This window comes from Trichechus manatus, unplaced genomic scaffold (genome assembly GCF_000243295.1).
Source record: "Trichechus manatus latirostris isolate Lorelei unplaced genomic scaffold, TriManLat1.0 scaffold00225, whole genome shotgun sequence".
NCBI lineage: Eukaryota > Metazoa > Chordata > Mammalia > Sirenia > Trichechidae > Trichechus > Trichechus manatus.
In genome coordinates, this window is record NW_004444161.1 from 2,610,685 (window position 1) to 2,628,348 (window position 17,664).

Below are 17,664 nucleotides of genomic sequence, written 5' to 3' on the forward strand. Positions count from 1 at the left end.
GTTGTGTAGTATTCCATTGTGTGTATGTACCATAATTTGTTTATTCATTCATCTATTGATAGACACTTAGGTTGTTTCCATCTTTCTGCTAGTGTGAATAATGCTGCAATGAACATGAGTGTGCATATGTCTGTTCATGTGACGAGTCTTATTTCTTTAGGATATATTCCTAGGAGTGGGATTGCTGGGACATACGGTATTTCTATTTCTAGCTTTTTAAGGAGACACCATATCATTTTCCATAGTGGTTGTACCATTTTACATTCCCACCAGCAGTGCATAAGAGTTCCAATGTCCCCATAACCTCTCCAACATCTGTTATTTTCTATTTTTTTGATTAGCAACCATATATGATAGAGTAGAACTGCCCCATAGAATTTCCAAGGAGCGGCTGGAACATTTGAACTGCTGACTTTTTGGTCACCAGCTGAGCTCTTAACCACTGCACCACCAGGGCTCCATTTTTTTTTTTTTTTTTTATTGTACTTCAGGTGAAGGCTTGCAGAACAAATAGTTTCTCATGAAACAGTAGTACACATATTGTTTTATGACATTGGTTAAGAACCCCACAACATGTCAACCCTCTCCCTTCTCGACCTTTTTTTTTTTTGGTGAAAATATACATAGCCAAAGATAGACCATTTCAAAAATTTCTACATGCACAGTTCAGTGACATCGACTACGCTTTTCCAATTGTGCTGCCATTCTCACTTTAGATGAGGGCTTACAGAACAAAATAGTTTCTCATTTAACAGTTAGTACACATGTTGCCCTATGACAATGGTTAACAACCTCACAACACATCAACACTATCCTTACTCAACCTTGGGTTCCCTATCACCAGCTTTCCTGTCCCTTTCTGCCTTCTGAGGGCTCCATTTTTTTGATCAGTGCCAGTAATGTTGGGGTGAAATGGTATCTCATTGTAGTTTTGATTTCCATTTCTCTAATGGCTAATGACTGCGAGCATCTCTTCATGTATCTGTTAGTCGCCTGAATGTCGTCTTTGGTAGGAAGGCTTGAGATTTCATGAATGACTCCTAGAGGATGAATAGCAGTCAGAGAGGCAGAGAACAAGGAGATAACTTTCTAGACTGGAGGAATCAACATAAGCAAAGATTTAGAATGAGCCTAAAATAAATAGAAGATAGTAAACTGGCCAGCCTAGTCACAGGAGGTGCTTTTTCCAGCCATGTTTTTCTCATTTGTAACTTAGGAGTCATCATATTTACCTTCATAGATTTCTGTGAAGAGTAAATGAGGCAATGTAACAAGTGCCTGCAAAACCATCACGTGTACTTGACCACTGTAACATGGTCCATTTGTTTTATTAATAGACAGTGGACTAGGTCAAGTGAGGCTAAATTTTAGAAAATGAATAAATAGTTCAGTAGACTGTTGGTACAGGAGAGCTAGGATAAAAACAATTTTTTTACTGGCTTTTTTATTTTTGTATGGTATTTCTCAGTTTAAAAAAATTGTGATTAGTTGATTTTTTTCTTATCCTAAATAAATATTCACTTTCACAACTTCTTTGTGTTCATAATTTTGTATTCTTTCTTTATTTTTTAATAGTATTTTGTCATGTTTTCAGTGAATGTTTACACAGCAAATTAGTTTCCCATTTGACAATTTCTACACAAGTTGTTCAAGGACATTAGTTACTAGGGTAAAAGTTTTTTTGTTTTTTTTTTATACTTTAAATGAAGGTTTACAAAACAAATTAGTTTCTCATTAAGCAGTTAATATTGTTTTGTAACATTGGTTGCCAACCCCATGACGTGTCAGCACTGTCCCCTTCTTGACCTTGGGTTCCCCATTACCAGCTTTCCTATCCCCTCCTGCCTTCTTGTCCTTGCCGCTGGGCTGGTGTGCCCATTTAGTCTTGTTTTGTTTTATGGGCCTATCTAGCCTTTGGCCCAAGGGTAAACTTCAGGAGTGACTTTAGTACTGAGTTAGAGTGTTCAGGGGCCACACTCTCGGGGTTTCTCCAGTCTCTGTCAGACCAGTAAGTCTGGTCATTTGATGCTTAGGGCTCCAGGATTGACATTTGTATCTGTTTTACTTAGTGTTTTCGAGTCTGTGCTGTAGAGGGACAGTGTGGTGCTTCTGTCTATAGTGCCATGTTGGTTCTGCCCCTCTGCTAGGGTAAATTTTTGAGCTGATGAGAAATACTATTTTATAGTAACCTAATAATAGACCAGTTTAGAGTGGGAGATGGAATCTAGAAAATCTTATACATCAGCTAATAATTATGGCTATCATTATAAATTATTGACAACATTTGTCATATTTACCTGATTGTCCAACTTTGTGGAATTACACTCATTAAAAGCCCTTTTCTTTTTTCCTAACAGTTTGATAAAGGGAGACACAGCAGCATCTTTGCCAATCATCAGCTATTCTCTGACTTCATATTCACCGTATATAGCAGAACTTCTGATGAAATCCAATGTAGAGCTCATAGCAAAGAATGACTTGCGCTTTATAGATACTCTCTATAAGGTATTGACTTTATGAAACGATAATTATTTTAGAAGTTATTGATTGATTTATGAAAGTTAAGTATATACAGCACACACATTTAACAGTATTTTCATATACATTTATGTCATTTAAACGTAGTCCCTTTTGAAATCAAGATGCAATTCAAGTTTGCTTTGTAAATGTTTTATAATTTAATAAATATGACAATTGATAAACATTTGTCATTGGCTATCATTTGCTCTTTTTGTATCAAATTAGTAAATCAGTAAAATTTGGTACACTGGCCAAAATTAGAAAGAAGTGTCATTTTATTGAATAAAATTTGCAGTTCATAGAATTATGAGTTGATTTAATTGTTTGTAGGAAGTAATTAAAACTTTTACTGAGGTTGTATGTTCTTTGAGATCCGAGTCCCTGTCTTATATTGTTTCTACCCTAGTATCTATACTTGTCTATACGTATAGTGAATACATTTAGTCTCATAGTTGATTAAAAAAGAATCTTATTTTTATTGTTAATTTTTGCTGAAGTACTATGGCTTTCTTAAACTTTTTTTTTTTTTAGTGATAAAGCCCATTATCGAATCCCGTCTTTAAAAAAAAGTGGAGTTGCATTGGATGAAATGGGAACTTTTTTGTAGAGAGTCTTTATTTAATCTTCCCTTTCTTTGCCTCTAATCCCCAAAAGTCTTCCATGGAAGCCTTAGAGGCACTTATGAGGAATTCCAGGATTCCACAGAGAATATTTTGAAACCTGTGGATCTAAATCTCATTTTCTCATTTTACAAATGAGGAACTGAGACTCAGAGGCCAACTGACTTTCCTAAGAAGTCACATAGTAGGTGAATTATAAACAAATGGAATTATAGTTTTCTGATATATCTGGTATAGCATTCTTTCTTCTATAGTGAGTTAAGGAGTTTTTCTAGTACCTATGAGGATATTTGACCCTTTTTGATGATAAAGTACAGTGAAACCTGGGAGAGCTGGAACTTGACAGAACTGCCTTGTTTTTCTGGGTCTCACAAGCTTTCCACCTTTGACAGGTACAGTCTTAATGCTTTTGTATCTCTCGTTTTAGTGGAAAATATTTGACTTTTCCTTCTCTGACCAGTTTCGGCCTTACATAGATTCCAGCTTTTGTAGGTTTTACTGTATATTTCTCCACGTCTCTGGATAGCCATCTATTCTCTGGCAGATCCCTAGCTACCTGCTTTCTTCCTGGCTATCTCTTCTTCCTGGTCATGGCTCACACCATCCCTATGAATGTCTTTAGTACCATTTAGTTAATAGCTTGATCCTTCTTTTCCTCTCAGAGATGGCATTAACCAGATGGCTGTTTATCCTTTCGGATTTTAGAAAGAGGCTGCACCTAATTATTACACCAGTCTGTTCCTTCTTTACAGCTTCTTCGTGATCAATTTAATTATAAGCCAGTTTTGACAAAAAAGCAGTTTCTCCAATGTGGGTTTGCAGAATGGAAAATACAAATTATCTGTGATATTTTGAATTTTGTGATGAAAAAGCACAAGGAGTTGAGTGGTTTTGAGAAGGTAATTCTGTGAATAGATTTTAATAGTAACTTGCTAAGTGGCCCACTATTTTAACATGTAAAAGCAATACCCTACACAGAAAATTCACAGATTTGCATAACCTTACAAAGCCTGATGTTTGCTTTAAACACTGGTGACTTATTTTTATACATCTGTGGCTTTGAGCTGCTAGTCCTAAACTAACAGTTCAAATATAATGTATTTTCATCATTCTTAGTTGTCAAAAGCAACACAGTCTCATTACTGTCTCATTACTTGATAGTCATATTTCAGATATGAACACTTAAATGATAGTAGAATTTAATGTACATCATGCTTTCAAACAAGATTTGTTATTCTAATATTTTTTTTTTCTAGACTCCATCACAACAAAGAAAGAAAATCAGTTTTGGTAAGTCAGAGCCTTTGGGTAGTGAGAAAACGTCTACAGAACCTGTCAGCATTGACGTCACTGGAAGGTTTATGACTTCAGGAAAGGTATGGGAGAAAGGAAATGTGTCATGCAGTTTGAGTAAGGTTATCTCTCAATTAATCCAGTATGCAAGGCTCATTTTTCTGACTGGCACCTGGTAGAACATTCTTGTCAGATATTAGAATGTGGAGACTTTTTAAAGATGTAGACCATATATTTTTCTGGAGAACATTCTAAAGTTATAAGAACAGGGTAGAAATGTAAAACTGAACTGGCTTTCTCTTTGTATTTCTAATTCTTAATTCTGCCTCATTTCTCAGAACAGTAGTGACTTAGGAAGATTATGCTATGTGGTCCTTTACATTTGCTGTTAATGACGTATCTGGTCTTTGTAATAGATGTGAACATATGAAGAACCTACCATTAGTAATGATAATAGGTTACGATGATTCACTTGTATATGTTCATATTTCTATAACCAGGAATATGGATTATGTGGTAATTGATAGTAACTAAACCTATAATCTGGTTTTGGATTAGTGTTTTAGGTATTTTCTCTCATGCTGATAGAGAGATACGCTTTGATCATCTGCAGCTGATGAGTCCAAGGCATTTAGAATATAATTTTCTATGGCTAAAGGAGACTGAAGCCAAATGTTATTTTATAATCGTAAATGGACTTTCAACTGTCTTCCATCTGGGGTAAACCCTTCTGGAACTGAAGGATGGAACCAGATGAATAATTAATGTGTAATTAGAGAAAGGATGTGAATAGTTTCTGGCTGAAGTAAAATACAGAGAATTATTTCTGCTTTAATTCGAAATTCATGAGTTACACATTTATTAATTATGAGTTAATATAACTAAATGTACTTTTCAATCTTTATTTCATTATTGGGGCTGGAGGGTTATCTTTATTGTCTTAACAAAGGGAGATTCAAAATTTCAGGACATTGCATTTTGTTATTTTAAAACAGTTTTTTTGTTACCAAAATTTAATCAATTGCATCAGATCTTTAATCATCAGAAATTTGAACAACTATTACAAGTTCTCAGATGAGTCAGTAAGTGTATTTCTTTGTTTACAGGCAAAAATTGAGAGAATACTAAAGCAGATTGTCTCTCTTCCCAGTACCTTCTATAGAACACTTTCTATGGCTTCTGTATCACATATGTTTTTAAAGTGCATATGTGGACTGTTTGTGAAAAAGGAAGTAGGCAGCAGGGTCCTGCATAAATGCATAGTTTATGCATTACTGTCAAGACTTTTCCTTTGCCCTTGTTAAGTTTGAGTTGTTAGCAAAGATCTAATATTTTGTTTAAATAGGAAAAAAAAATTTAGTGAGTCTTACAGAGCCAGTTCTTGATAATTTCCGTGTGTATTATTTCAGAGGCTTTTTTCCTGACATTTTTATGATGGAAAATTTCAAACACTACAAAAGTACTCATCATCCAATTTCAACAATTTGTCAGCTTGTTGCTAATCATGTTTTATTTGTATTCTAACCACTTTCCTCAATACTGCTGTCCTGCACAACACTGAAACATTTAGAAACAATCCCACACATCACTGAATAAATATTTCAGTATTTTTTCTAAACTATGAGAATGCGTTTTAAAATTACCATTGTGATTTTATCATTACATGTAAAACATAATAATAACTTTATATATGTATATGTGCTAATTTAAATCTTTGTGAATCATAAAAGGAATCTAAGCTGTTTCTTTTATGAAATTACTGCTTGTATGTTTAAAATAGTTTTGTGAGAAAAACGTTGAAGCAGCCCTTATGTATTTTTCTCAACGCAGAAAAAAGCTGTGGTGATTCGTCACCTGTATGATGAGGATAGTGCCAACGTTCCTGAAGACACATTAAGTACAGGAACAGATGTTCATGAAGGCTTTGATGTGTCTGACATAAAGCCTGCTGAAATAAAGACACCTGAAATCAAGGTCCCTGAAATCAAGTCTGAGCAACAGGTAAGAATTTTGGACTTCTTTAACAGATGCCAGTATTTCTTATTTTGATGTGATTATTTTTGTATCTAAACTCTGAAATGTTTCTAGCCCTCTGAATTATTTATCATGACACATTACCTGTATTTCTGTTACTTAAGAATCCGTAAATCTTATTGAATGTAATTCAACAGATATTCTTTGCTGCTTAGGTTATGATAATAGGCTGCAATGTATTATGGGTAATGCAAAGATGAATAAGACACGGTGCTTGCCTTCGAGGAATTGACAGTTGAGTGGGAAATAGTACCTGGCTCAGTGGTTAAGAACTCAACTGCTAACCAAAAGGTCTGCAGAGCCGTTGCTGTCAAGTCGATTCCGACCCATAGTGACCCTATAGGACAGAGTAGAACTGCCCCATAGGGTTTCCAAGGAGTGGCTGGAGGATTTGAACTGATGGCCTTTTGGTTAGCAGCTGTAGCTCTTAACCACTGCACCACCAAGGCTCCAGTGTTCTCTGTATTTAGGAATGGCACATCGCTGCCCTTTTCTTTTTTTCTTTTTTCTTTTTCCTTTTTTGGGTCCTTGCCGTCCTTTTCTCTTTTAAAATACCATTTCTACAAATTTTTATTGCCACAGTCCCCGTTATAGCGTTTACTCTCTAGTGCTTCTTTGAAACCTTCTTTTTCTGTCTTTCTCGTATGTCTGTGACTTCTATATATGTCATCATACAGTTGGCATTTATAAAAACTACCATGTGGCCATTGGGCATATTTCCTGTTAGAGGGCCAGCTGAGCAATCTCAGTGCATTGAGGGCATCTTAGCTTTGTGCTAGATATCATTACAAGAAGCTAGCTAGGGCCAGTTTTATTGTACCACCTGCTATTGTTCTAAGAGCTTTTGCAAATTGACTCATTTAATCCTCAGAAGACCATATGAAGTCATGCAGCTTAGATGAGCTAGCTGGTTTAAGCCCCCAAGCAGTCTGCCTCCAGAGGTAGCACTCTTAACTTCCATGCTGTACTGCCTCTTTTAATACTGGAATAATACGATGGAAATGGGAATGCACCGGTTTTTAAGGATTTCAGTTTCTGTAATATTATTTTTTAATCTTTCTAATCGTTGTAGGGTATGAAATTTGATCCTGAGATTACTGTACTACAGACTATGCTTGCTGAATGTCAAGAAAAGCTTAAGAAGCTTAGTTGGCTAGAGAGTAGGGTAGAATGTTTAGAAGAAAAAATGAAAGGAAAAGTGATGGTAAATGAAAAGACCTGGACTAATCTTCTAAGTCGTGTCACTCTTCTTGAAACAGAAATGCTTTTGTTGAAAAAGGTATTTGCTTTTCTTAACATTTATAGAATGTCTTAGGTACAATAAAGTATTTCCTTTATTCATTGTTATGTGTCTATTCTTTTGGAAGTGCTCAATAAAAGAACATTTAGGAATGGCAGAGTCTTTAGTTAAAATCAAGTCCTGATTATGTACAACCTGTTTTGTTGTTGCTGTTGATGTGGCTATTGTTTTTACTTTATCAAATAAGATAATCTGACAAACCTGTAAATTGAGGACTTAGAGCTGTTAATACTACTTCAAAGTACTTAAAATGATGTGAGACAATGTTTGTCTTTGTTCAGGAAAATCTTGAAACTATTATTATTTTATATCCCTTATTAGTACAAATGGTGTGTTTTCACAGGGTAAGGAAAAACAAATATTGGCAGGAGAGGAAAAATTAAAATTATAACTCTTACTTCCTTTTCTCACTTACCTAAGTCATATTGTGAATTACATAGAAACAGTTACCAGATTTGGCAATGAGTTATCAGATTTGTTTATTTACTCAGGATTTCAATATCTGGTCTACTTTTCCTTTCTGGAAAGCAAAGTTAGTAGATTAAAACAATTTACTACCTGATTCCACATTTAATAGATTGTTCATTATACATAGGAATATTTGTGTATTGCTTTATAAATTAATTAAAAGTAATTAAATATTATGCCATCTTTATACTTTATGCTTGGCAGTAATAATATTAAATGATATTTTTCTTATTTTATTCTAAATATTAAATTATGATTCCAGAATGATGAATATATAGAGTTGAATGAAATGAGAGAGGACTCTGCTTCTAGTAGGCACATGGATCATCTGAGTTCTGGTAAGTTCTTACAATATTGGTATTGGTGGTATGATAAGGAGTTTGCACAGAAATGATTTTTATGGCTATTTAATAATTTTAATATTATCGAGCCTGACTTTTTGTGGAAATTGCAGAGCTCCAAGAAATGAGGAAAATATGAACCTACAGACTACTGAAGCCAAGGAGATCTTAAGAGGCCAGCTCACAAAGAGTAGTTGAGGAAGTTAGAAACTTCTAGAGATGTTCTGCTCTTTTAGTCACTCAGTGCTCTAGCACAATAAAAACAAACCTCCAGAGTTCCTAGTTTAAACTTAAGTAGTAACTTTTTCCCCTACAAATGCTAGAAGAAAGAAGAAAACACATTTGTCACTAACCTGTAAAGTGTTATACACCTCTTACGTTCCGACAATTCACTGGTCACGATAAAGGAGCAGATCTGAAATTAGGCCAAGTCTTCTCCGTATCACTTAATGTCACGAGGGTATGGACGTTTTCAGTGTGACTGAGCAACAAGGGTTAGGATTTCTGGTCTGTTTTTCAGTGACAGCTTTTATTTTATTTTTTTCTCTCTTACATAATTTATTTGCTGATTTTTTTGTGTTTGTTTTTCCCCTCCCTATACTTTCATTCACAGAGCTGAAGTGAGTCTTAGGAACATAAGGTGTCAGATATTGGCCTTTTGTTGTTGCTGTTGTTGTTGTGGAAATGTCTGGATTCACGACCCCGCTGGGTGTTCTAGGCACTGATAACAGATAATTCACAGAGAGACTGGCAGCTTTCATCTTCCCTTCCCTCTAAGTTTCAGAGCTTTTGTCTGCTGTGGTCGAATCAGTCATCTAGTCCAAAAGTCTCAGCAGAGGACGTGGCTCTCTCTGGTGTTCCCAGATGTCTTGGCAGACTTCTCCCTGCCCTGGTTACGTACTGCTGGGAGCCAGGCACATGAATTCTTGGGTGTTTACTGCTGTTGCTCTGTACTAGCAGCAAGGGGAGAAGAGGGACCAAGACAGACCCAGCTGGTTATCTTAAGGCCAAGGGTTCAAGGCAAAGGCTCAGACCAGGTGGGAAAATAAAAATTCTCGTGTGCTAGTGAAAGTGTTGGTTGGACGAACGGGAGTCAGGAAGTGGTGCAGTGAAAGAGGAATTAGGCGTGTTAACCTCTCAAAGCTTCAGGGACAGAGACACAGCCCAGGGATTGTTGACGAAGGACTGGATTACCAGTTAATAGAGCTAGATTAACCATCCAACATTAAATCAGCCATTGAACACCCTGCGGTTCTATTCTGACACACAAGGGATTGCCACGAGTCAGAACTGGTTGTTTGCAACACTCTACGGTGGTTTGTCTGTCTTCGAGTGTGTCTGGGTGGATACGTCCTCTGAGATGGAACCAGTTCAGAGGGTCTTCTGTGCCTCCCCTATCTCTGTCTTTGTCTCTATTTCTGTTTCTCTTTCTGAGGAAGGGGAATTGAACTGTGAGTGGTCTAAGGAGAACTGGGGCTGTGGTTAGCTCTTTTTTTTTTTTTAATTGTGCTTTAGGTGAAAGTTGTTTACAGCTCAAGTTAATTTCTGATACAAAAATTTATATACATAGTCTTTTGTGACATTAGTTGTAATCCCCATAGTGTGACAGCACGCTACCGCTTTCCACCTCGGGTTCCCTGTGTCCATTCAACCAGTTTTGTCCGTTCCTGGCTTCTCATCCTCCCTCTGGACAGGAGCCGCCCATTTGGTCTCTCGTGTATCTGATTGAACTAAGAAGCACATGCCTCATGTGTATTATTTTTTGTTTTATAGTCTGGTCTAATCTTTGTCTGAAGAGTGGGCTTTAGGAATGGTTTCAGTTCTGGGTTAACAGAGCATCCAGGGGCCATAGTTTCAGGGGTTCCTCCAGTCTCTGTCAGACTATTAAGTCTGTTTTTTTTCTGTGAATTTGAGTTCTGCTTCACACTTTTCTTCCACTCCATCCGGGACTCTCTGTTGTGTTCCCTGTGGGGGGAGTCATCAGTGGTAGCTGGGCACCATCTAGTTCTTCTGGTCTCAGGCTGGTAGAATCTCTGGTTTTTGTGGTCCTTGAGTCTCCTGGGTTAGTATTTTCCTTGTATCTTTGGTTTTCTTTATTCTCCTTTGCTCCAGGTGGTATGGGACCAATTCATGCATCTTAGATGGCTGCTCGCAAGCTTTTAAGACCCCAGACACCACTCACCAAAGTGGGATGCAGAACATTTTCCTAATAAAATTTGTCATACCAGTTGACCTAGATGTCCCTCGAAACCATGGTCCCTAGGTCCCAGCCCCAGCTACTTTGTCCCTCAAAGTGTTTGGCTGTGTCCAGGAAACTTTTTAGCTTTTGCTTTGATCCAGTTGTGCTGACTTCCCCGGTATTGTGTGTTGTCCTTCCCTTCACCTAAGATAATTCTTGTCTACTGTCTAGTTAGTGAATTCCCCTCTCCCTACCTCCCCACCCTCGTAACCATCAAAGAATGCTTTTTTTCTGTGTTCAAACCTTTTCTTGAGTTCTTATAATAGTGATCTCATACAATATATTTGTCCTTTTGTGACTGCCTTATTTCACTCAGCATAATGCCCTCCAGATTCATCCATCTTGTGAGATGTTTCACAGATCCGTCATTGTTCTTTATCGTTGCATAGTATTCCATTGTATGTATGTCCCGTAATTTGTTTAGCCATTCATCTGTCAGTGGGCATCGAGGTTGTTTCCATCTTTTAGCTGTTGTGAACAATGCTGCAGTGAACGTGAGTGTGCATATTTTTTGAATCTTACATTTTGTATAAACAAAGGTCTGAATGAGTTCTGTCTCGTATCTGTGCTTAAGTCATATTTGTCCAATTGAGAACTAATATTGAAGTTAAATTTTTAAATGTTTAGATGTTTAGCATCTTTAAATCTTTCAGCCACTATATATGTAACAATTTAATAATAACAATAACGACAGTACATTATAGTACTAACTATATGCCTGGCACCTTTCTGAGTGCTATGTTAACTGATTTAATTGTCAGAGCAACCCTGCAAGATAAGTAATATCCATATTTTACAAATGAGAAAACCGAAGTGCAAAGAATAACTATGCCAAAGGCACACAGCTATTGAATGGTGGAGCAGGTTGAAATCAAGACAGCTTGGCTCTGAAGTATTCTCTTAACCATTACAAATTTAGTGCACATGCCGATTTATTTGCACAGAGAACAATTTTAGTGATTAGGTTATAAAATATAACTATTTGAGATGCTGTTTCAGGCACTAAATTTAATATGGACAGCAAAACTCAGATTTGGTAAAAGGTAGATTTTTTTCCTCCGTTTATTATTCAGTTATTCAACAAATATAAATTAGAGTCTAAGACTGTTGAGAGCAAGAACTTTATCTTATGGACTTATTTGTTGAGTACGTCTGTATTTCACTCTGTCTTCAGTACCTGCATATGGTTGAGCTCAAGTTTTTTATATTGAATGCCTACTATTTGCATAACATTGCCTTTTCCAGGCTTAATTTTGCATGTTTCAAGCTTAATGTATTCTTTTTTTTTTTTTTTTAATTGTGCTTTAGGTAAAAGTTTACAGGGAAAATTGTTTTCCTGTTTGATCGTTTGTACATCAAGTGTTCCGTGACATTGGTTGCATTCCCCACAATGTGTCAGCACTGTCCCCATTTCGCCCTGGGTTTCTTGTTTCCTTTCGTCTGGTTTTTCTACCCCTTCCTGGCTTCTCACCTTTGCTTTTGGGCAAATGTTGTCCTTTTGATCTTGTACAATTGATTGTTCTAAGTGCACATTCCTCTCAGGTGTTATTGTTTGTTTTTTGGACCTGTCTGTTGTTTGGCAGAAAAGTGGTCACTGAGAATGGTGTCAGTTCCAAGTCAGAAGGGTGTCTCAGGGCCATAGTCTCGGGGATTCCTCCAGTCTGTCAGACCAGTAAGTCTGGTCTTTTTTGTGAATTTGATTTTTTGTTCTACATTTTTCTCCCTCTCTGTCCAGGACCCTCTGTTGTGATCCCAGTCAGAGCGGACAGTAGTGGTAGCCAGGCACCATCTAGTTCTTCTGGTCTCGGGGTGTGTAGGCTGTGTTTCATGTGGCCCATTGGTCCTTTGGCCTAATTGCTCCCTTAAATCTTTTTGGTTTTCTTCACTCTCCTTTGCTCTGCATGGGAAGAAACCAATAGTTCTATCTTAGATGGCCCCTCACAAGCTTTTAACGTCTCAGATGCTACTCACCAGAGTAGGATGCAGAACATTGTCTTTATGAACTATGTTGTGCCAATTGATGTAGATGTCCCCCAAGTCTATAGTCCTTTGCCTTCGATCCTAGGAACTTCATCCTGCTAACCGTTTGGTTATGTGTAAGAAGTATCTATGACTGTGCCTCTCGTGTGCGCTATTGTCTGTATTAATGTACATGCAGCACCTACAATTATGTGTGTAGAAATATCCACAACCATACCTATATCTGCGGGTGGGTGGGCTCCCTTAAACCCTCCCAAACCATTTTGGCATACTTATCTACCTATGTATCCATTTGTAAATTATTGTTTGTTAATACTTTTATTGCAGGATTGTCTATGTTGTAGTAATTACTGTGGTTGCCCTTTATTCTTGAGTTCCTCTAAGTATCTTCCTTTGCCTGCGTAATGTTGTGCTGACTTCCCCCATACTGTGTATTGCCTTTCCCTTCACCAGTATTTCAGCCCTGGTGGCGCAGTAGTTAAACATTTGGCTGCTAACTAAAAGGTTGGCAGTTAGAATCCACCATCGGCTTCTTCAGAACCCTATGGGGCAGTTCTTTTCTGTCCTGTAGGGTCACTATGAGTCAGAATTGACTCAACAGCGGTAGGTTTAGGTTTCTTTTTTTCACCAGTATTAACACATGTCTTCTATCTAGTTAGTAATTTTCCCTCCCTCCCCCTGCCATTCCTGGTAACCATCAAAGAATGTTTTTTTTCTGTGTGTAAACTTTTTTTTTTTTTTTTATAATAGTGGTCTCATACAGTGTTTGTCCTATTGTGACTGACTTATTTCACTCAGCATAATGTCCTCCAAATTCATCTATGTTGTGAGATGTTTTGAGGATTCATTGCTGTTCTGTATTATTGTACAGTATTCCATTGTGTGTATGTACCATAATTTGTTTATCTGTTTCATCAGTTGATGGTCGCTTAAGTTGTTTCTGTCTTTTTTGCTATTGTGAATAATGCTGCAGTGAACATGGGGGTGCATATGTCTATTTATGTCATGGCTCTTATTTCTTTCGGGTATATCTCTAGGAGTGGAATTGCTGGATCATATGGTATTTCTATTTCTAGCTTTCTAAGGAAGCACCGTACCATTTTCCGTAGTGGTTGTACCATTTTACATTCCCACCAGCAGTGTGCAAGAGTTCCAATCTCCCTACAACCTTGTCAACATTTATTATTTTCTGTTTTTTTGATTAGTGCTAGTAATGTCAGGGTGAGATGGTATCTCATTGTAGTTTCGATTTGTTTATTTCTCTAATGGCTAACGAATGTGAGCATTTCTTCATGTGTTTGTTAGCCATCTGAATGTCTTCTTTGATGAAGTGTCTGTTCATATCCTTTGCCTGTTTTTTAATTGGATTGTCTTTTTGTTGTTGAGGTATTGAAGTTTTCTATAACATTTAGATATTGGACCCTTGTTGGATATGACGTAGCCTAAAATTTTTTCCCAGTCTAGGTTCTTTTTTCAGTCTTTCGGAGAAGTCTTTTCATGAGCGTAAGTGTTTAACTTTTAGGAGCTCCCATTTATCTAGTTCATCTTCTGCTGTTTGTTCATTTTTAGTTTCATGTTTGATATTCTCTTTATGCCATGTATTAGGGCCCCTAGTATTGTCCCTATTTTTTTTTCCATGATCTTTATAGTTTTAGGTTTTATATTTAGGTCTTGATCCATTTTGAGTTAGTTTTTTGTATGGTGTGAGGTATGGGTCCTGTTTCATTTTTATACAAATAAACATCCAGTTTTGCCAGCACCATTTATTAGACAGTCTCTTCCTCATTTAATGGACTTTGGCTGTTTGTCGAAGATCAGCTGTCCATAGGTGGATGGATTTACATCTGGATTCTCAATTGTGTTCCATTGGTCTATGTGTCTGTCACTGTACCAGTACCAGGCTGTTTTGACTACTGTGACTGTATAGTAGGTTCTGAGATCAGATAGTAGGAGGCCTCCTACTTTGTTCTTCTTCAACAATGCTGTACTTATCTGGGGCCTCTTTCCTTTCTGTATAAAATTGGTGATTAATTTTTCTATCTTGTTCAAGAATGCTGTTGGAATTTGGATTGGGATTGCATTGTATCTATAGATCGCTTTGGGTAGAATTGATATTTTCACAATGTTAGTTCTTCCTATCCGTGAGCATGGCATGTTTTTCCATTTATTTAGGTCTCTTTTGGTTTCTTGCAGTAGTGTTTTGTAGTTTTCTTTATGTAGATCTTTTACGACCCTGATAAGACTTATTCCTAAGTATTTTATCTTTTAGGGGGCTATTGTTTTCCTGATTTCCTTTTTGTCTTTCTCTTTATTGGTGTAGAGGAATCCAACTGATTTTTATATGTTGATCTTGTATCCTGCTACTTTGCTGAATCCTATTAGTTCCAGTAGCTTTCTTGTGGAATCTTGGGATTTTTCTATATATAGTGTCATATCATCTGCAAACAGGGAGAGTTTTACTTCTTCCTTACCAATTTGAATGCCCTTTATTTCCTTTTCTTACCTTTTTGCTCTAGCTAGGACTTCCAGTACAGTGTTGAATGAGAGTGGTGATAAAGGGCATCCTTGTCTCGTTCCCATTCTCAATGGGAATGCTTTCAGTTTCTCTCCATTTAGAATGATGTTGGCTGTTGGTTTTGTATAAATGCCCTTTATTAAGTTGAGGAATTTCCTTTCTATTGTTATTTTGCTGAGAGTTTTTATAAGGAATCGGCTTTGGACTTTATCAATTGCCTTTTCTGCGTTCTTTGAAATGATCATGTGATTATTTATGTGGTGGACTACATTGATTTTCTAATGTTGAACCATCCTTGCATACCTGATATGAGTCCCACTTGGTCATGATGTATTATTTTTTTGATATGCTGTTGAATTCTGTTGGCTAGAAATTTGTTGGGAATTTCTGTGTCTGTATTCATGGTTTAGTGGTTAAGAGCTCGGCTGCTAACCAAAAGGTCAGCAGTTCAAATCTACCAGCCGCTCCTTGGAAACCCTATGGGGCAGTTCTGCTCTGCCCTATAGGGTCGCTATGAGTTGGAACTGACTCGATGGCACCTAACTACAGCAAGGATGTATTCATGAGGGATATTGGTCTATAATTTTTTTTGTTTGTGATGTCTTTTCCTGACTGGTATCAGGGTTATGTTGGCTTCATAGAATGAATTCTGGAGTCTTCCTTCCTTCTCTATGCTGTGAAATAGTTTGAGCAGTATTGATGTGAGCTCTTCTGTCAATGTTTGGTAGAATTCTCCTGGGAAGCCATTCATGTCTCTTTTTTTGTTTGGAGTTTTTTTTGATAACTCTTGAATCTTTTCTCTGGTTATGGGTCTGTTCAGTTTGTAACTCTCAGTTTGTGTTAGTTTAGGTAGGTAGTGTGTTTCTAGGAATATGTCCATTTCCTCTAGGTTTTCAAATTTGTTGGAGTACAATTTTTCAGAATATTCTGTTATCTTTTTTATTTCAATTGGTTCTGTTGTGATGTCACCCATCTCTTTTCTTATTTGGGTGATTTGCTGCTTCTTCTCCTTCTCTTGTTAATTTAGCCCAGTGGTTTGTCGATTTTATTGATCCTTTCAAAGAACCAACTTCTGGTCTTGTTGATTCTTCCTATTGTTTTTCTGTTCTCTTTCATTTATTTCTGCTCTAATCTTTATTATTTCGTTTCTTCTGGTGGCTGTGAGCTTCTTTTGCTGCTCTTTTTCCATTTGTTTGAGTTAGAGGTAAATGTTTTGATTTTGTCCCTTTTTTGGTGTGTGCATTTACTGCTATAAATTGACCTCTGAGCGCTGCTTTTTCTGTGTCCCAAAGGTTTTGGTATGTTGTGTTTTCATTCTCATTTGATTCTTGGATTTTTTTTTAAATTTCATCTTTGGTTTCCTCTATTATTCAGTTGTTTTTAAGCAAAGTGTTATTCAGGTTCTGTGTATTTGATTATTTTTTCCCCTTGTTCTTCCTGTTAATGATTTCTGGTTTTATAGTGTTGTGATCAGAGAAAATGCTTTGTATTATTTTGATATTTTGGATTTTATTGAAGCTTGCTTTGTGGTCTAAAACATGGTGTATTCTGGAAGATGATCCATATGCGTTAGAAAAGAATGTGTACTTTGCTGCTGTTGGGTAGAGTGTTCTGTATGTGTCTGTGGGGTCAAGTTAGTTGACTGTGGCATTTAGGTCTTGTGTATCTTTGTGAAGTTTCTTTCTAGTTGTTCTATCCTTTACCGAAAATGGTATGTTGAAGTCTCTTACTATTATTGTGAAACTGTCGATTTTTCTTTTCAGTGCTGTTAGAGTTTGTTTTATGTATTTTGGACATCTGTCACTGGTTGGGTGTATATTTATATTATGGTTATGTTCTCTTGGTGGATTGACCTTTTAATCATTATATAATGTCCTTCCTTACCTTCTATTGTGGATTTTGCCTTAAAGTATATTTTATCAGAGATTAATATTGCCACTTCTACTCTTTTTTGGTTATTGTTTGATATATTTTGTCCATCCTTTGAGTTTTAGTTTATTTATGTTTTTGTGTCTAAAGTGTGTCTCTTGTAGACAGCATATAGGTGGATCATTTTTTTTTTTTTTAATCCATTCTGCCACTCTGTCTCTTTACTGGTGCATTTAAGCCAGTTACAGTCAGTGTAATTATCTCTAGGTATGAGTTTACTGCTGTCATTTTGTTGTGCTTTTTTTTTTTCGTAGTATTGGCAGTTTCTTTGTTCCACTTAATTTCCTGTGCTCTTGGCATGGGTGGCTGGGCAGAGAAGTGGGCACTGCTGTTCCCTGGGTCCCCAGCACCAGTGGCTGCATGGAGAGGTGGGCACTGCCATTCCCTGGGTCCCCAGCACCCGTGGCTGGGTGGAGAGGTGGGCA

At 36.9% G+C, this 17,664-nt stretch overlaps 1 protein-coding gene across 9 annotated transcripts in view; it reads left to right on the top strand.

Annotated features, from left to right (window-relative positions):
• CEP44 (centrosomal protein 44) overlaps positions 1–17,664 on the top strand; it is a 36,157-nt gene that overhangs the window by 11,616 nt on the left and 6,877 nt on the right. For 8 of the 9 annotated variants that reach the window (XM_023742929.1, XM_023742928.1, XM_023742931.1 and 5 more), the window contains 6 exons: positions 2,358–2,505; positions 3,893–4,039; positions 4,397–4,516; positions 6,264–6,434; positions 7,540–7,746; positions 8,498–8,573. In XM_023742929.1, coding sequence (XP_023598697.1) covers positions 2,358–2,505; positions 3,893–4,039; positions 4,397–4,516; positions 6,264–6,434; positions 7,540–7,746; positions 8,498–8,573 — 869 coding nt within the window. The remainder of the gene's footprint in view (positions 1–2,357; positions 2,506–3,892; positions 4,040–4,396; positions 4,517–6,263; positions 6,435–7,539; positions 7,747–8,497; positions 8,574–17,664) is intronic. The other variant, XM_023742934.1, reaches the window with a different exon arrangement.